This window comes from Plasmodium vivax, chromosome 14 (assembly GCF_000002415.2).
Source record: "Plasmodium vivax chromosome 14, whole genome shotgun sequence".
Taxonomy (NCBI): Eukaryota; Apicomplexa; class Aconoidasida; order Haemosporida; family Plasmodiidae; genus Plasmodium; species Plasmodium vivax.
Genome location: NC_009919.1, coordinates 3,044,511 through 3,066,192, shown reverse-complemented (window position 1 = coordinate 3,066,192; position 21,682 = coordinate 3,044,511). Strand labels below are relative to the sequence as shown.

The 21,682-nt window shown below is 25.8% G+C and overlaps 2 protein-coding genes and 1 pseudogene across 2 annotated transcripts; 2 read left to right on the top strand and 1 right to left on the bottom strand.

Annotated features, from left to right (window-relative positions):
* The first annotated feature begins 5,141 nt into the window (after positions 1–5,141).
* PVX_101585 lies at positions 5,142–13,636 on the top strand (annotated as a pseudogene).
* Positions 13,637–15,128: 1,492 nt separating this feature from the next.
* Positions 15,129–16,305, top strand: PVX_101580 (Pv-fam-d protein; the record flags this gene model as incomplete). Its single annotated transcript, XM_001614012.1, has 2 exons — positions 15,129–15,215; positions 15,346–16,305. The coding sequence occupies 2 exons, from the start codon at positions 15,129–15,131 to the stop codon at positions 16,303–16,305; spliced, it is 1,047 nt and encodes a 348-aa protein (XP_001614062.1).
* Positions 16,306–19,853: 3,548 nt separating this feature from the next.
* On the bottom strand, positions 19,854–20,249 carry PVX_101575 (hypothetical protein, conserved; the record flags this gene model as incomplete). Its single annotated transcript, XM_001614011.1, has 1 exon — positions 19,854–20,249. One exon carries the CDS (start codon positions 20,247–20,249, stop codon positions 19,854–19,856), a length of 396 nt encoding a protein of 131 aa, XP_001614061.1.
* Between the last annotated feature and the right edge of the window lie 1,433 nt (positions 20,250–21,682).

Here is a 21,682-nt window from a genome sequence, read left to right as displayed (position 1 = left end):
AATTTGAAAAACTATCTAAAATATGATATAAAACTAATGAAATATTTCCCAAAAATTATGAAGGGGAAAAATTATGTTCTATAAATTGGAAAACTAATTAAAGATGCTCTCTACGTTGTGAAAAAATTTACAATTAAAAACACAGAATTTAAAACAGGGAATAACAGATCATTAATCGTTTTGCTAACCATAATGTATAAATATGTGTAGTCGATTCAGCAGAACTTTATGAAGAATATCAAAATTTACATATAAAAGCAATTGCTACAGATGAAATAGAAAATTGGCACAAAAAAACTAAATGAGAATATGAAAAACACTTATTTAGTGAACTTTGAAGGTACACCTGAAATATTAAATAATTTAGACATAGAATTATATAATCTTCCAGAACTGAAGAATAATATTGTAAAAGAATAACCTGTAAATATTCATATAAATATATCACATTCATTAGATAATTTAACCCCCGAAAATTATATATTTAAGGAAATGCTTAGCAGACTGCATGCAAAATTAAGGAAAATTGAAAACCTATATAAGATTGCGCAAACTAGGGTAAAAAAAAATTTATCATTACGCTAAGTGAAATAGTTGAATATATGCCAAAATATAAAATAATTATGGACAAAATAAAAAACCTAAGGCATTGCTAATAAATAGAACACTGTATTCGATGATATAAATATATTCAAAGAAAATATAAAACACGTCAAAAAAAAAAAAAAAAAAATAGAGTCCTTAAACAGTGCAATGCAAAAGTTAGAGGCGCAAATTAATGATACACATTCGGACGCTAAAATTTAGTTGCATAATTTTAGTAAAAATAACCTAGAATTAAAATTGATCAAACTTGACGATGAATTTAAGGTATACAGTGAATCAGCTAAAAAAACGATAAATCAAAATATAAATTATGCATAAAAATATAAATATTATACCCTGCAGTTTATAATTCATTATCATCAAAAATGAATGGTTATATAATGAGTGTATTTTATGTATACATCGTTTTTCTAGAACGAATTAGAATACATCCTTTGTATCCTTGATTAAGCGTCGAACGCTTAAACGGAAAACTTATATCTCATATAACCGATAAAAAAAAAATAATACAAAAATAAAAATATCTTAGGGAAATAATCCATTTTGAGCAATAAAAAAATATATTATATTACATATATATACGTTACACATGTTGATTACAACATGTTAGCAAAAATATCATACATCGTTATTGCAAAAAAGTAAATTTAGCAATTCTTAACTTACAAACTTGTTAATTGAAGATTATTTTTACATATTATTGCACGCTTATTTACGTAAAAGTGAATATTTAATAATTTTATTTTAAAATGATATCACATGTGTGATACAACCAATCATAACATTAAAATAACACTTAAATATATTTATAAATAAATAACTCCGCAACATACATGCTACAAAGGAACATATCAAATAGTAAAAATTGAGGATATTTGAGCATTTCATTGATATTAACTTTTATTAATAAGTACATGTGATAATTTAATTCTAATTAAATCAATATGCAACTACTGATAATTTAATGTGCCAATAGAGCAAACGTTATATATGTTTTGTCAAATAGGGAGAAAATAACAATATTCTTATAAACCCCCAAAGCGCACTTTAATATACATATTTTTATGTTACTTACGCGTTCATTTTAATGACCTATGATTATTATAATTATTACGTAACTAATAGACGTTAAAATTGTATTAATAATACGGTCTAAAGTGACGTATTATACCTTTCATTAATCACATTCTTAGTTAAATTTAGAATGAATGGATAAATATATATATACATTATATACGTAGTTATGTTATAAGAACAACAATCTCCATAAAACAGTTCACTATAATCACTCAAGGGACCGGGAATCACCAGTTAAGTTCACTTTTAAGCGTTTGACTATTGATACTGCCCAATTCTCTTTATACCCATCGGTTCCGATATTTCAATTTATATGCAAAATATATATTTGCAACGAATGGTGTTGTGAATTGTATACTCCGTTCCAATTTTATACATTAACAAAAATTATTATGGTATCATTGTAGGTTAAAATTTAATAATTATTAAGACATATTTTGAATTGCCCATTAGAATTTTTAAAGTGGGTTAAATTAACAAAGGTGTCTTTCAAAAGTAATGAATAAATCTTACAAATTAGTAAGAAAAAGCAAATCGATCACTGAATAAAGTTGTTACAAACATTTTAAATTAAAAAAATTATACCCTTCATAAACTTAAATAAAAACCTACCACACGTATTATTTGAGCAAATCTATAATCCTCAAAAAAATATATTATTTTTTGTTTGAATAAGTTAAACCAATATTATAAACCTGTTACATTTTACAATAATTACGAGCACAACAGATAAATCCATATGGCAATGTAAAAATAGGTAATAAGCAAAAACCTAATAAAAAAAAAATTTTTTTATTTGCCATATTGCCTATATTTCACTATTATGCGAAATATAATAATAATGATTTAAGCTAAAAGTAGACAATTCCAAAAAATTAAAGGTGAAATAAGAATAAAGAGTGAAAGTATATTGCTAAAGAAAATATACAATATAGGAATAGAACAAATAAATAAATTGTTATTAAAACAAATAAAGTTAATTGCATCTACCTTAGAAGCAACGCCTTAAGAAGAAAAAGCAACAAATGATGAAGTATAAATTTATTTTGAAATTAGAATCTAATAGCAGATTCCTAATTTCCTGAACTCAAATTACATCACATTAATAACAAATTAAACAAAAATCTTAAAGTGCCTCTATTTACCAGTATATATATCACTTAATATTTCACTCTATGTACATAAATATGAAATAATATACCAACCACCCTAACTGGAAATCCAATAAAAGCTAAAAAAGGATTATGCAAATATTCATTTTTAAAAAAACTCAAAAATTACATTATTGTTAAATAACATCTTTTGCTATATTAAATTTCTGTTATGAACCTTTTTTAATACTATGACTAAAAGTCAATAGCCTGAAGTTTTTGTTACACTTATACCATAAAACACAAAAAAAAAAAGCAGTGATTAAGTTTACAGAGATTATAATAAAAAATATGTTAAATAAAAAAAATTTAATTGAGGTAACATCAAATTCGCACAACTCGTAAAACGATTTGTTATTTATTGAAAAGGAAATTTTTCCTTGTTTAAGAAATAATCTGTAGTCGTAAAAATTTTCAAATTTAGTACATAAAGCATTTTGAATAAATCACTAAATCATTGTTTATAAATGCTAACATTTAAAAAAAAAAAATAAAAATTTAATTAAAAAATTGAACTAAAAAATTGAACTAAAAAATTGAACTAAAAAATTAAAATAAAAAACTAAACTGAAAAATTAAATTACATTCATAATCTTAAAAAGGCGTGCAAACATAATTTAAAATTACACATTTAATAAATGTAGTTAATATAAAATGGTGCTCACAACTCATTTATTAGTGATAAACCACTTTCATCTATAAATTCAGCAGTTTATAATATTTAAAAGAACAAAATTTCTTCATATATAAAAATATTATGAAGTGTGCTAATAGAAAAAAAAAGATAGATCGGGAAAAAAAGTTCTGTAAAAAAAAAAAACGCTTACAATGTAACATAATAAAAAAACGGGGTTGTTATTAAAACCTTTCTTGCATGTGCTTTTAACAATATTGAAATAGAAATATTTCATTTTTTCCCCTTTTTTTTATAATATAATCGTTCTTTAAAAAGTGTTAGATTTTTTTAAAAATGAATAGTTAAACCATTCATTTTTATTGTAACACACTAAATTTTTAAGCACATTTTAAATATAAACTAATTTCTTTATAAGATTTTATTCATCTGGTGGTGCACACACAAGAATTGTAGAATTAGTCTTGTTTCGTAGAAAAGCAGTAAAATGTTGTTATAATATTTCCAAACATTGGCTAAAAAATTAATAACAGGTTACCTCAACATAATGATTTATTATAACATGTCATAAACTAACTCGGAATAAATAACTAATATAATAAAAATTGTAATTATTATTTAGAGTAACCTTTTTTTTTCTTTCGATTTATATTTACATGCACAAAAATTTGTTCATAACACACAAAAAAGCAATGTAGAAAAAAAATTACCGAATTTAAATATATTCTTACAAATTAAAAATAGTGGAAAAAAAACGTTGCTATCTCTTTTTGTGTGATTGATTTTTTTTTCCTTTTCTTTTTTTTTTTGTTCAAATTTATAAAAAAAAAATTTGGAAAGTTAATGTTCTTTTTATAATCATTATATTTATGCAAATATTTGTTTTCTCTATTTCATGAAAAACATTAAATGTAAAAATTATTTATTTTTTTTTTTTTTTTTCGTTTTCCTTCCATTTTACTTTTAATTACTTTTTTTCGTTTAATTTTATTTCTTACAATTTCCCTTATTACACATGTAATAAAAATAGAGTTGTGCACTAAAAACATTTTATATGAAATTGTACTGGTTGTAAAATAAGACACCCACTTATTACGTAACTTTACACCATCTAAGCATTTATTGTTCAATTACTTACATTGGTAATATCGGTTTATTTCTAAATTTTTATCTATGATGTTTTTTAGTGACACAATTTGAATGTTCCTTGCGCTTCTGCCAAATATTGAGTGTGTCGATTACTTCTATGCCTGTTAACGATAATTCAGCTATTTACATTATATATATATGGAACAAATATCTATAAGAACTATACATAACTAAACTCTTGCACACATTAAAGTAATTTACAAGCACATTATCTAGCTGCACATTTAATTATGTAGGACTTCTATAAAAGTACAAAAAAAAAAATATTCCAACCACATTTAACATTTTAAAAAAAAACATCTACCATTGCAAATATGGAAAAAAGAGCCTTTTGGATCATCTTTTACAATTTAATATTTATTTTTTTCGGTAAAATTAAATCATGCGCACATACACGTAAATTTATTTGAATATGTTCGCTCAAATTATTGTAACCCTAAACCCTGAAACCTAAACCCTAAATTGAATGCAAATGTTCACGTTTGTACATTTCCATAAATTTTCATTTAACTGAATCGTTACATATGCTAAAATCTGTTGTAACATGTATTCATTTGAATTTTAATATCTTATATTTTTCAGCATCATGTAAGGATGTCAATCGAAACAAACCCGGAAGACTAAAATATCATCGGAAGCTATTACCAGCATATGTTAACTTAATGAGCCCTGATAAAGACGGATATAAGGGTGCCGAAAAGGATGATAAGGCAAATAATCATAACGACAACAATAATGGCAACAATAATGACAACAATAATAATAGTGACAATAATGATGAAAACAGTAATAATAGTGAAAATCTCAGAACGTCAAATTTACAAAATAGTTCATCAGTGGGGCATTTAAACAACCACGAAGATACAACGAAACCATCCCATTACTCTTACTTGAAAAAAAGCAACATATATGCACCGGATGCAAAGAATAATAAAATGGAAGATGATAATAAAAAATTGCATACTGTTTCAAATTCCTTCATTCAAAATAGTAAACAAGCCCAAAATATAATTGCAACTAATAATTTGGATTATATTAGTGCCATTGATGATTATAACAATATAATTTCTTCATTTCAACCATATCATGCTAGTGTATATTACTTGAATGAATTGAAATACTATGCAACACATTACAATGAATTGAAGGTTCTTGTTCAAAAAGATGTCATTCCTCAAGTAACACACATTACCAATATTGTTGAGAAAAACGTTAAGATCTGTTTGGAGAAAACACATGAATTGAATACATTAATAACTCAATTAGAAAATCCACAAACATATAATATTCAAAGAAGCCATTATAGTAATAGAGTAAAAGATTACCGTAAGAAAATTGAGGATATTCAAAATTGTTTAAAATTAAATTATAAAAGAAATGTTAAAGCTACAGTATTTGCCACAATAATATGGTTCCAGACACTAATTAAAATGGAATGTAGTTGGTGGACCAAATCATGTTCAACGAGAATCTATTATAATATGATTAAGATGTATACATTAAAAATTAAGGAGTATAAAATCAAAAAACCAACTGCATATATGGATAAAATAAAGGCTGTTTATAAGTTAGCTAATGATACAATATGGAGAATAAAAGTAGAATTAAACTCAAATCTTGATTCGGATACAACCGACTTTATTCTAGAAGAATTTAAATACATTATAGAAAAGTATAATGGTCACATTGATAAAATTAATTTGGGAACTTCTTATATAGATCATATTCATGAACAAGAAGGAACTTTGAATAATACTAAAATAGAAATTATAACTTTGTATTCTGTGATAGCTAATCGTTACACTGCTTTTAAATTTAGTTTAGAACATATAAATATGTTTGAAAATACATCCAAAAGTAAAGAACAGGTACTTTATAACTCTTTTAGCAAATTTGAGGATAGATTACAAAAGAAAATAAACGATCTTATTAATTCTGAATTTTCTATATCAACCGTTAACTCTGTCATTTTGGATTCCGAAAAAAATATACAATTATCAGAATCATTACTCAACTCGAGTTCTAAAGAAATAGCACAACATGAAATTAAATTAAATGCGGAAATTGAAAAGAAAAAAAAAGATTATGATCAAAAAATTATAAGAGCAAGAGAAACTATAAAAAAATCAAAGGAATTAATTACATCTGTAAAAAACGCATTTAAGTTAAGTTTAGAAGAAAAGGAAAAGATAGAAAAGAAAGTAACAGAAGCAAAAAAATTGCCAAACGCTCTAGAAAGAGACAAAGCATATTTAGACATTATGAGTGAAATAAGAAAAATTAAAAATAAGTTATCTGATAATGCTAGAAAGACAACCGAATTTACTAAAAAATCAAATGCTTTAAAAAAGGAAGTTCAAGAATTAAATACAAGTGTTAACAACTATGTGCAAGCAATAAAGGAACAAAAAGAAAAAGAAATTCGGAATAATTCTTTGAAAGATGAAATAAAAAAGTTTTTGGAATATATACCTAATAACAGAGAAAAAATAAAAGAATTAATTACCAAAAAGAATGAAGTGCAACAATATATTCCCAAAATTGAAGAATTAATTAAAGACGCACACTTTGGTGTAGAAGAATTTACAGCCAAAAAAACAGAATTGCAAAATCAGGTAAATTCAATAATTGATGCATTTTATAAAGAAGACCTACAATTATTTTTAGACAATTTATCAAAATCTTATGATGAAAATCAAGTTTTAGAGAAGGAAGCTGATACTACAGAAAAGATTGAAGAACTTCACAAAAGAACCAAAATGGATTATGAAAAACTTCTAAATATGAAATGTGATGATATACCCGAAATAATAAAAAAGTTGAATACAGAATTAAATAATCTCAAAAATTTAGAAAAAAATATTGTAGAAGAACAGACTAAAAACATTAATAAATATGTTTCAGATTCATTTGATAACCTAACTGATGAAATGAACCGTTTAAGAAATAGCTTGAATGAATATAAGCAGGATGAAGGTAAGCTCCAAACATATAAAGGTAGTATAAATGAAAGAAAAGACAAATTCCTCAATACTTCAAGCGAAAAAGAGGAAGATATTCCAGAGGGACAAAATATTTATGATGAATATAAAAGTCATAAAGATCTTATGGTTAACAAAGAACTTAAATTATCCAGTGATATTAATGAATTCAAGGAAAATATAAAAAAAGTCCAAACAAAAATAGAGGCCTTCAGCAGTGTAATGCAAAAATTAGGAGCGAACGCCGATGAACAACATCAAGAAACTATAAATTCTTTGAAGAACTTTAATACTAAAATCGAAGGTTTAAAATTAAGTGAACTTGAAGGTGAATTTAAAATTAACAATGAATCAGCTGCCAAATTATATAATCAAATTGAAAATACAATGAAAAATATAGACACAATTAAATCCTTAAATTATACTAGAAACAGCGCCAACAATAGCAGAGAATTAATGGTAAAAATAGTAAAAGATAAAAATGATTTAATAAAAAAACTAGATCAACAGTCTGAAGAAATAAAACAATACACATTAATAGAAGAAAAAGAAAAGTCACCCCTTCTAAGCGCTTTAAATGAAGAACAAAATCATGTAGAAAGTGAAATTCCTAAAGAGTCGATAGACAAATTAAACACAGAAATAAATGCTATACTGGAATATTACAACAGTTCAAAGGGTAATTTTAATGAGGACACGGAAATAAAATTGGAAAAGTTAGACAATTTTAAAACTCAATGTGATAATATTAAGCAAGAAATAGAAACATTAAACACTAAATATAAAGTGTTAGAAAAAAGGATAGACACCCTAATTGATGAACAACATGCTAAAATTGTGACGTTGACAGATAAGCACATAACAACCAAAGATAATATGATTAATCAAAAGATTGAACATAGCACAAAATCGCTAGATGATATGAAAACTAAGTTGAATTCTCTCAAATTTAACGATGATATCAGAAAGAATGAAAATGTCGAAATTCAAGGTAAAATACAGGAATTTGAAAAAATGGTTCAAACTATAGAGGAAAGTATAAATAAAAATAAAACTAAAATATATGAAATTAAAGGAGTATACGATGTGTACAAGGGTGAATTCAATGAAGAAAAAAATAAAAGCACAAAAATCGTAGAAAAAAAAAATAGCATGGAAAAAGTTTATAACAAAATGGAAGATACTCTTAAAAAATTAGAAGATATAGATAACGAAAAAAATATATTAAATGAAATAGAAAAGGCTGAAGTACTATACAGGAAAGTTTTCATTCATAATACTGTTCATATGATGGATAATGAAACTAAAAAGTCTAAAAATTTGATGGACCAAATCGAATTGTCTAAAAGAGAAATTGAGGAAACAAAGAAGCAAATGCTTGAATACAAAAATGATGAGGTATCTAATTATGATTATATGAAATATTACAACCAGGCTACAGAGAGTAATGCTAAAATAAAAGAAACTTTTAAAAATGCTACAGATAAGAAAGAAAAGGCTGAAAATATCGAAAAAGTAAGTGAAATCGATGACATTAAAAACCAAGTTAATCATAATTTACATCAGATCCAATCAGAAAATAGTTCTATAGAGGAGATGTTAAAACAAATTAATAATATGAAAGATTTATTAAAAACGAACAGTTCTAAAGGAATATCGGATACAGTATTAAGTAGTACCAAAAATGCAGAAGAATTTGGCAAACAAGCAATAAGTGAATTTAATAAAACGAATGATGTAATACAAGCAATCAGAGATTTGATAACTAAGGCTGAAGCACATAAAAATTTAATCAATATAAATTTAGAAGATGAAAAAATAAATGCCGAAGTGAAAGAAATTGAAAAAATTAAGGAACAAATTGCCAATAAGAAAGAAGAAATAGAATCCCATCTGAGCAAGGCAAAAGAATTTAAAGAAAAATGTTCCTCAGAAACAAGTAACGCCAAAAGAGGTAAAAGTAAAATAGAATTTTTGCAAAGTCGTGAAGGCAGTTCGGAAGAGGTAGATATGAAGGAGATAGAAGAAAATATTACCAAAGCAGAAGGATATTTAAATCAAGCCATTGCTGCAGAAACAGAAGCTAATAAGAATGTAGAATTGTTCGGTGAACTTCAAAAAAATATCTGTGACATTTTCGATGAATCATCAATTTTAGGAATAGAGACTACATCAAAGAAAAAAATTAATAAAGCAACAGAAATAATGGAAGAAATTAAAAGGAAAAATTTTGAAATTCAAGGCGAGGTGAAAATTTTCCATGAAACACTCGTTAAATTGAAAGAAACACACCCTGATAACAACGTAGATGCTGAACTTAACAATGCGAAATCGACCAATGCAAATGTACTTATACAAACTAACCTAGAAATGGTGGAACATAACTTATCCGTAATAGCTAAAATTAAACAGGAGGGAGAAAATATATATAATAGAGCCTCATCTACGATAAATTCCATGACAGAAATCTCCAAAAATACTGAAAAAAAAACATTAGACAAGGCAAAAAGTGACGAATCTAAATATATATCCTATTTAACCAAAATAACTTCAGAAAGAGATCTAATCATTGAAGAAAGGAATAAACTAAATGGTATAAGCCCCAATATAATAAGTATAGAAAAGGAATTGAATAAAGCCAGAAAGGATTACGAAATTGGACTTTTGCAAAAGATAGATGAAATAGGCAAAAACAGAAAAAAAGAATATTGATTTGACAAAAGAATCAATAAAATTAACATTGAGCAACTTTTCTTCCCATTTCAAAGGATTTGATTTAAAGGAATATGTCTTTAATAAAAATATAAATGACTATGAACAAAAGATGAAAGAAATACATGACAAATATGACAAATCGATAAATAAAATTAGTAAAAACTTGAAAAAGGCTGAAGAGGATAATACAAACTATACCCTAGCGAATGAGCTGAGGAAAGAAGCGCAACAAGAAAAAGCAGAACTTACAAATATACAAGAAGAAGTAAATAAATATTTAAGGGATATAAAAAAATGGGAATCATTCAGATTTATACTTGATATGAAAGACAATTTAAGTAATATAAATACACTGATTAAACAAGAAGAATTAAAGGTTAATGATGGATATGAATACATTAAACAATTAGTTGACAATATTAAAGAGTCAAATGATGAAAGCAGTATATCAGATAACTTACAAAAAGGAAAAGAAAAAAATGTAGAAATACAGAACAAAATGCAATCTACGTATAAAAACAAGGCAAAAGTTATTTTAGGACATATAATTGACTCCGCAAAATTTATAGATATTAATATAATTACAAAATCACCACTAAACGAATTGTCTTCAGAATCACATTTGATGAATGCAGGAGAATTAAAATTTCAGCAAGAAAATAAAGTAACATTAGAAACAGAACATATGACAAACAATAAGAGCGAATTAGATGTTTATAAAAATATACGCGATGCTTACAACATCGTTGTGGAGATAATTGCATATTCAGATAAAATAGACACAAAACAAAGACAAAGTACACAATTATTGGATGATGGAAATGATATATATCTTACGCTAAAGTCAATAAACGAGCTAAAAAATAAAATAAACTCTGTAAAAAGTAAAGAAAATGCTATTTCAGGCAAAATAGATAATATTTCAAACAAACTTAATGAGTTAAACAAAATTACATGTGATGATAAAAGTTACGATAATATTTTAGACATAATAAAACATACAGAATTAAAAACTATACGTGATTCTTTTAAACAAGAAAAAATTAACAAAAAGAGCGATTCTAAATTGGAAAAAATAAAGGAAGAATTTGAAAATTCAAAAAATACATTAAAAAATATAGAAGAAGAAGTTAATGCTCTAAAGGCTAGTTTGGTAAAACATGATAATATACAAAGCAGAAACAAGCCAATTGATGATGTGCTAATCGAAATAGAAAAAACAGAAAAAGGTATAGATAGTTTTAGTGCCTCCCTTGATGAGATGTTGAAGAAAGGAAGAGAATGCGAAATATTTAGGTATACATCCATAAAAGATGGTGTTATCGCAAAAATAAATGATGACGCAGAATTAATCGATAATATACACAATAATACTAATGAATATTTGACATATGTTCAAAAAAATTATAGTGAAACAGCAGAGGATGTTCGTACATTAAATCAACATTTCATGACAGAAACGATAAGCGATCATGCGCCAACTAATTACGAAACATCAAATAAATCTTATGAAGAGATAACTGAAGCTGTTAATAATTCCAAAGCAATAATAGATAATATACAAAATTCAATTATACAAGTTAACGAAAAAACGGAAATTAGTTCTTTAGAAAATAGCGCAGAAAAAATAGAAAAGCTTTATAAAGAATTACAGGATAAAAAAAACACCATAAACGAAATTTATAAAAAGGCTAACATAGTTAAATTGCAAGAAATAAAATCAGATGCTGATAAATATTTGGATGTAGCTAACATATTTAATAATGTATTGGACGGTCAAAAATCAAGAATAATAAATAACCTAGGTAAAATAGCCCAAGTTAAAGAAACAATAAACCTAAAACTGAAGAAATTGGTTGAGACTGACAATACATTTACGACAGAGTCTATTAACAGGTTTGGAGAAATTTATAATGACATTAAGACTAGTATAGATGAACTGGAAATTATAGAACAAACAAATTATAGCGAACAAAATGATGTAAAAAATCATAAAGAAAAAATTACATACTTAATAAGCAGAAGAGAAACTTTAGAAAGTGACCTAAAAGGACATGAAGAGGACACAAATGTGAAAAAATTAAATGCGAATACATTAAGTGAAGTAAATATTGGCATTGCAAGTGCAAAAGAAGCTATAAGCAACTCAGAGGAAGTATTTAAGAAATTATTAAGAAAAATAGAAGAAAATGAAAGATTATGTAATAATAATGATGCAAAGAATTTTATTTCGGATATTATGCAAAATATAGATGATCTGAATAAACGTTTCACAAAAAATATACCAGAAAGAGAAAAACTTTTTGAAATAGAAAAGGATTATATATAATGAAATTAATTCCATTTTCAATGAAATAAGAACACTTAACGTTGACGAATTTGTTGAAAAAATGTATAAACAAATTGATAGTGAAAAGGAAAGCGTAAATAACATAACAGATACTGATAAGATAAGTGTTGCAATTCAAAATGTTACAAATTACGATGCAGAAATAAAAGGCTTATTGTCTAGAACTATTAACGTATTAGAAAGAATAAGTAGAAGGAAAGCGGAAATGGATACTTTATTCAATAGTCTATCATCGAATAATAAAAACCTAAATGAAAATGCAAAAAGATACATGAATGATTCAGCTGAAATAATTAATCAATTAAATAGCCATGTTCAAAAAATAACAAAACTGAAAACATATGCAAATGAGGTAATTGAACAATTACAAAAAGAACTAACAAGATTATTAGATCAACGTAAAATTGAAATTCCAGTTGATGATACTCAAACTTCTTTAAGTACCGAGGACGTAAAAGAAGAAACTGCTAATCAGAAGGAGCTAGAAACTGATAAGCAGAAGGAGCTAGAAAAAGCCATAGAAAAGGAACAAGAAGAAGCTGTAGAAGGTGAACTACAAAAAACTATAGAAGTGGAAAAAGAATCTGCTATAAAAGAGGAACAAGAAACTCCTGAGCAGGAGGAACGAGAAACATCTATAAATCAGGAACCAGAACATGTTACTTATGAGACACTAGGATATGATACACCACATGCCCAAGAAAACGAGAGCGATGGTACTCAACACGACGATTCAGAAAGAGATGATAAATCAAAGGCAAAAGATGCAATGGGAAGAACTCGTTTGGCAGGAGCTATTATTATCGGTTTATCTTTTTTTCCCGGAGTTCTTGTATTAGCATTTAGGGACACGCAAACAGAAGAAGAGGAAAGCCATGAACATGATCATCATCAAGCATTTGGAGGTACTGATGATTATAATATGCAAGATAAAGAAGAAGTTATCGAAGTCTGTTTTAATGAGGATGATTAACTCGAGCTATAGATTGATATATATATATACGAATCAATCGATAAGTGAAGCAGTCACATCGAGAAACATATATCGTATATTATATATTCTATTTATAGATCTTAAAAGGTACAAATCATATTGGATTATAACAAAATATCGCTATATCTTAATATTATAAGGGATAAACATACAAAACCATAAAAATGTTTAGAATAGCAACAAAATATGTTTTTTAACAAACCTCATACATTTTGCAAATTTTATTATTATTTTTTTTGTTTTTTTTGTTTTATTGTGGTTATAAAATAAATTGTTTTCCACAATTACCTTACATGTATTTTTCAATAAATACGTATTTTACTATAATATCTCTAAAAATTTTGTTGGGTGCACTAAAAAAAATATCCCTGAGTAATAAAATGGATCTAAGGTTTACATTTGTATCCTTGTAAATTTTTTTTAGCACATTATATTACATACATATATATGTATATACAGTATTACTGTTCTATTTTTCTTCTGAATTTTCCTATTTTTTAAAGGATATTTACAAATAAGGGATCATGCGTGCACAATTTTGTATATGCGTTTTTTTATTGTAGTTAGATATCACCACAGCTACTCTTTCTTTATAAAAAACAAAAAACAAATGAATAATAATATTATTATATATTACTCATTTGTTTTATTTATCATATAAATCTTTAATTTATATCAACATGAATAAATGAAATATTATTAAAAGTACGTAACCTAATTTGTCTTCTTATTAACTGTTTAATAATGAAGTTTTAAAAAATTTTTTATTAAAATAAACATTTCTATATTTAATAATAAAAAATTTCTAAAAATATTTTTTATATATATATTCTTTTTCGTTGTTCTATTTTGATATTATTATACTATTATTTGTTCTAAACAAATTATAAAAACCAGAAATATGATATAATAATTCGAACACTTTTCAGAATTTTATTTTAAATAACATTGTTGAAATATAAAATAAACAGTTTTATTAATAAAAAGGTTTTAAAAAACATAATCCATATACTAAGCTATTTAAAATTTTTCTACAATTTATCTCGTGAAAAGGAACCATATTTTGGATACTAGGTATAACATAATTTCCTTCTTTTAGGAAATATATATATATTAAAAAAACATTGCTTTTACATTGATTATAAATTTGTGCCTTGACAATAGTTGTTAAAACCTAATAGAATAAATTTATTTTAATCAGATATATGTATTTTTATGCCTTTAGAAAAAACATATTTAGTTAACATATTTTTATTTTTTTTCAAAATCGGTGTTTTGTTGTAATTCACAATTATATTATAAATATGTTAAAATAATGGTAAATGTTTTGCATTTTGGAAAATAAAATATAGAACAGAAAATTTTTTTTTATTTAAGTTACTAACATTATAGAATAAATTTATAATTTTATAAATTTATATAAATTTTATTAATTACCAAATATTTTAACATATTTATTTTCAAAGAAGTCATGAAAATGAAAAAAAATAAGTTTTCTTCCCTTATTAGAACTTTTAACATTACCCTACTATTATTCACATACCTTTGCTCTTATGAAGTAATTTATCAATTATGTATAATAAATTAGGCACATATCCTTTTTATAATTCCATTAAAAAATATAAATTATATCGATGATGAAAATAAAGAAACGATTATTTATATTAATAATTTCTGTTCCACTTTAGTTTAGCACTTTTAGCAAATGCTCGAATAATAAAATTAATACAAACAATGTATTGGGTTTAAGATCAAGCAGGTTACTAAGAGGGAAAAAATATGTACAAAACAGTTTTGCATACAATCATAATGTAAATGAAAAATTATTAAAAATAAATAGTAATAAAATTGAGACTCATTATAATGCAGTTTTTCCTGATCATATTTCCACGAAACAAGACGATAAATGTAAATATGCTCACAATTTTGACAACAGTTATGACGATATAAAATATGATTGCAATTCTAAAGAAGAATTAAATAGAAATTATTACGATGAAGATAAATTTGAAGAATTCGAGAGCTCAAAAAATGATCTGCATTTTTATGAGCAGTCAAATAGGCACAAACAAAATAAGCATTTTGTGAATCAGAATAATACACGAAACGACTTTGATTATGACGACTATGATGATGATGATAGTGATAGTTACAGTAGCAAATACCTTTATAGAAAAGCAAAAGGCCAAATAAAAAAATACAATAAATTAGAAGGACAAAATAAATTTTTGATTGAAAAATTGCTTGCTAAGGATAATATAATTGAAAAGGAAAACAAAAAATCTAGCAATAATCCAATAGTTAAATATTTTAAAAAAATAGACGCCAAACTGGAAAGAGAAATATTAAAAGCTTATTCATATAATATACTTAATGATGAAACTGAAGATGTACTTAGTATTTCATCCGTAGAGAAAAAACTTTTTTGGGGTAAAGTAAAAATTATAACTCCCTTTATTGTTATAGGAATCTTTATAATTATATTTTCCTTAATGAATTATACCAAACTTGTTATTATATTATCTTTACTGTGTGTGATGAGCTTAAAATACTTCTTTTCTAAATTAAATAAATGTGAGCGTTTACTCAACTCATATCAAAGAACTGATGAAGATCACAAAAAAACAAAAAAAAGACCAAGAAATTAAATGTTTATTTATGGATAATACCAGATTTGTAGTAATGAATTTGAAATAAGTATAATTATTTACTTGTACAGGTAAAACTGTATGTATTTAATTAGTATATGTATATGTATATTTGATTACGTTAAATGCATTCTGTCTAGTTAAGCAAGTACATTGCTACTTTAAATTCCCTCTTATATATGTAATATATTATTGCTTAATTTTTCGCTGAGTTTGAGTAGTTTATACATTAATACTTATATTTTAAAATGATTTGCCATTTTTCTACGACAGCATATATTTTCGCGCAAAAGGCGAATAAACTTCTTTCTTTTAAATTAAATTTGTAGTAATGACGTCATGTTATGCCTATTTAATACAAAGCATACCTCTTTCTTCCTTGTGCTTAAATTTAAAGCAATATTTATATTATTATTTTAAATACATTTGTTACATTTGTAAAAAACGAATATGAATAGCTACCTGATTAACATGTGCTATAACAAAACTGTCTTAATTTTTTTTCCCCCCCTTTTGTGTATAATTAGCATATACATTTCTAACTTAACTCATAAAATTGTATCAATTTTAGATAAAATTTATAAATATACATGATATTTTTCACCAATTTTCTGTTTTTTATTCAATAGACCTTTCTCGTTTTTGCAGTTATATTTACAATTTTACTCCTTACTATATTTTGGTACAGTGCAAAACCGACTTATGTAGTACATTGCTTCTATGGTAAGAAAAAATGTATATTCTCCTTATTTTTTCATATTAGTTAAAAATGCTATATAAATTTTAATGTTATTTGTAACCAGTTCCTCGCTTATTGTGCCTCCATAATTCTTCATAATATTTATCACCACTTTGGAATTCCTATGGCATTGATTTAAAAAGGAGTGCGATAAAAAAGGGGGAAATGCAGTAAAGAAAAGAGTAACATAAAAGAGTTTTCTTGTCACGTACTAGTATTTATAATAAATTAATCACCATAAAATGGGATAATGGAAAACACATATAAAACACAAATTGAGTAGGAATATTATAATAACTATTCGCATAAATTAAATTATTTTAAAATATTATCATAATTAAAATTAATACATTATACTATCTCTATATGCTTCCCATATCTTCTAATCAGCAACTCATAATGTCATTTTATTTATACTAGCACAAATTTCTACGGATAAAACAACTTCAAAATACTTTTTATTATATACGCACATACTTGCAGATGTGCTACATTGCATAACTGACATATTTAAATATTAGCATAATTCTTTAAAAATGACAACAACAATTCAGTTTCTTTGGTCTATTTTGAATGTCCATAATGATCTAATATATGAATTTCATAACCTGTCGTTCACTCAAGGTTAATTTTTACAAACGCACACACAAATGTGTTACATATACATATGTATATGCTTCTAATTTGTTATTACTGTGCAAACTGCTGCTTCTTCATTCTTTTCATGGCACATTTAGTTAATTTAATTTTACTATCGCGCATAATATTACTGTTGAGTTTTTTACTTTTTGAAGAATTTATTTTGTGTTTTTATTGCTTCCTTATACTTGCGTGTATGTGCTCATTTTCTACTGATCTTTCCCATTTTTAATTTTCATATGTTGTTCATATTTCTATGCGATATAGTAGTTTTTATCTGGTTTGATAAATACATAAATACACTATTTAACAAGAAAAATAAGAACGCACAGAACGACGTGCACACCAGTGGAAACATTTTACATCAAACAAATATACGGGATTATTGCCAATATATTCATAAAATTAGGTGAAATATTTATTTTGCTCTATATATAAAGAATCGTTTAAAAAAAAAAGGGTATCAATTTTTGTGGGCAAAGAACGGTTTAACTGCAATGCGAATGTACATTATTTTCTGAATTTATAACACTATTTTAGTTTTCTTTTTATATTAGCTCTTCAATGAACAGTTTAAACTATCAGACAATATTACTACGGAACAGATTCACAGTATGATGCATTTCTTGCTATAGTAAAAAGCTTTCATATTCTACGCAAAGCTATTTCGATAAGAATGTAATACACATATTTGACCTCCGAAAAATGGTAAATCACACCATCATCACATGTACGAGTAACTCTTAAGTTTTAATTAAACTATATTTTATTCTTTATATAGCTATTTTTATATCTAAACGAATGCTTCTTATTAAAAACATGAACGGTTGTTCATTAATTTACACGTTAAGATAATCAATGTATTTAGAAATAATCGGTGCTCCTATTTACATGGTAAAATGACTGTTATATATTCAGTTGTTAAATGAAAAAAGAAAGACAAATAAATAATACAGAAATGTAATAATAAAATTGAATTATTGTTTAAGCACTTTAAAAAAAATATACATGTGCAAATACATATATATATATATATATATACATAAACACATTTTTCAAAGAAAATATGCTCAAAAGGCACACTTCTTAATTATTTGCTGAATTTCATACATAATTAAAAATTATAAATGAAAATTGGGAAGTAAATTGTTTATGTAAATATGTTACATCATTGGAAGATTCCTTCTCTATTTGCCTAACAAACACATTGTTCATTAAAAGAATAACAAAATTTACAAAAAAAAAAAAAATAAGATAAGCACAAAATTTTAATTTTTTATTTATTTATACATATTTACAACTGGTAAATCAAAACAGTTGTGTGGGGTAATGCCTAAAAATTGAATTCCACACAACAGCTTAAATTATAAGTAATCATTTCACTGAACATTTTTGTGAGCATTGTGGAGTGTTCTATTTATTATTTAATTAAATTAAACATCTACTGTACAAATCTATGATTTTATTGTGAAAAAAATTGAGTGAGTGAATTTTTCTTCTAAAATACAAAACTTCGAAATTATTCAGAATGATGTTCATAAGTGAAATGCGCTCTTTCACGTAGACATCTTATTAATTAACTTTATGCATAACGGTAAAAGCTAAACCCTGCACCCATGACACATACCACTTATCACATGGCTCTCTACGAATGAACAAATTATATGTTATATTTCGTTATTTTTTTTCCATTAGCTGTTTATAATTCACTTTTTCAGTGAAATCTCTAGTCCTAGCACGTATCCTAATTTGATAACATTTTCCATAGCTCTTCTATCTTCGTAAGTAACAAAATGGACTTCTTATAATAAATATTTCTCTTCAGTTATACATTCACCTTTGCCACCAAAAAAAATACGATAAGTGTAATATTTAAGAATTTGTCAATATGTTCATGATATGCCCCTACTATAAAATTTGTATATTTTAATGCGACACGTTCGTTTGGTATTTTTCATCAATTCGGTTGATGTGGCGTTTACATAAGAAATAATATTACTATCTTGGCTCTATGTTCAAATATAGAACATCCCCTATTTTTGTGATAAGGTAATTAATAAATTATGTGCTCACTTTGCTATAATTATTTTATTTTTTGAATGTAACAATTCTTTTATTTTATTATCCCCTTATACTAATTCATCAAAACAATTTTTTGTTCTTTATTACATTAATAATAATTATTTCCTGTTGAATAATACTGCAGGTTATATTCTCTATTATGTTGCCTTGGATCTTCGTCTTCATAATAATATGAATCATTATTGTACGATCCATCTCGGGATGATCTACCTCTGGATGATCTGTCTCGGGATGACCTATCTCGGGTGGATCTGTCTCTGGATGATCTGTCTCTGGATGACCTATCTCGGGATGACCTATCTCGGGACGACCTATCTTGGTATGATTCGTCATCGTATGGTCTATCTCTGTCTGATCTACCTCTGTATGAATCATCAGCATATGAGTCACCAGCGTATGAGTCACCAGCGTATGAGTCACCAGCGTATGAGTCACCAGCAAATGAATCACCAGCAAATGAATCACCAGCATATGATTTATCCATGTATGATACATCCCCATATGATCCATATCCATAAGAATTGTCTCCATATGTGCCATGTCCATATGACCCATCTCCATATGATCCGTATCCGTATGGTTCATCTTGGTACGATTCATCTTCGCCTTCTTCATTGTCATCAGCACCATCATAAAATCCCCTCTTTTTCTTTTGCTTTCGCGAACGTAGCAATGATTTTAATGGAGCAAACTAATATTAAAAAATATATACATGTGTATATGTGTAACATTTATTCATTTAAAAATAAATTCATTTTATAATGAAATTTTATTAGAAAAAAAAATCTTAATAAATATGTCTACTAATTTTATCATGTTAAAAGACATTTTTATTAACCTTAATTATAAGCAAAAGCACAGCAACTCCTCCTAGTGCTTTAAGAGCAGTCATTAAAGTATCCGTTGAATAAGTAGAAACATGCTCTTCTATATGAGAATATTTTTTGATTGCCTCTAATTCCTGGAAATTTGCTCCAGGTATAGAACTTAAGGGCTGTACGAGATGACATGTATCTGTAAACGATTTATATTTATTAAATCTAACTTTAAATTCTATTAGCTCCTTACAATATTTATTATTAAAATTTATAAAACAATCTCTAATAGCACTATTATATATTACTGCAAATTTTTCGGCATAACCACATAGTTGATCGTGGGTACTTTCACCAATTTTACGCTTAGTTATTAAAAAAAGATACTGCTCATTCAAATCGTTTAAAGTATCAATATTTTTAACTACTTCATTCGACAAATTGCCTAGTTTAGACTTGTACGTCTCTATATTTGGAATTGTTTCATCAAATATATTTAATGATCTATCACCATCTAGTATTTTTTTATATAGTGGGAATGCATTATGTAGTTTACTTTTTTTATTTAACCAGTAGCTTAAGTATTCACAGTGTTTACTATCAACAGGTTTAAGATGATCGTAATACTTAAAATATTTATTAAGGGTTATACACAAATCAGTGAAGAAAAATGCTTCAAGTGAATTAGCATTAGTTTTACACCTCGTTGCAATTGGATCATTTGTATGATATTTTATGTCAGAAAAACGTTCAAGTTCTTCTAATTTACTTCTATAGGTAGGAAACGTCTTCACGTGTTCATACTAAAAATAAACGGAAGAAAATAAAACATGAATAAATATAGTAATTGTTATCTTCCAGAAGGAATTACTTTCCCCCTTTGTTTTATGAATAACAGTCTGTTATACAAAAGTCTATATATAGAGAAATTAATAAAAATGGAAAATGTACTTCATAGTCATCTGCCATGTTTAAAAAGTTATTTCAATTGGGAAATATATTAAAGTGATAAAAATGTAATTAAAATTATCAGCATATAAGTAAAAGTGTACCAAAAATAACGGTACTAATAAACATAACTGCTATGTGTTGTGCTTTTTTT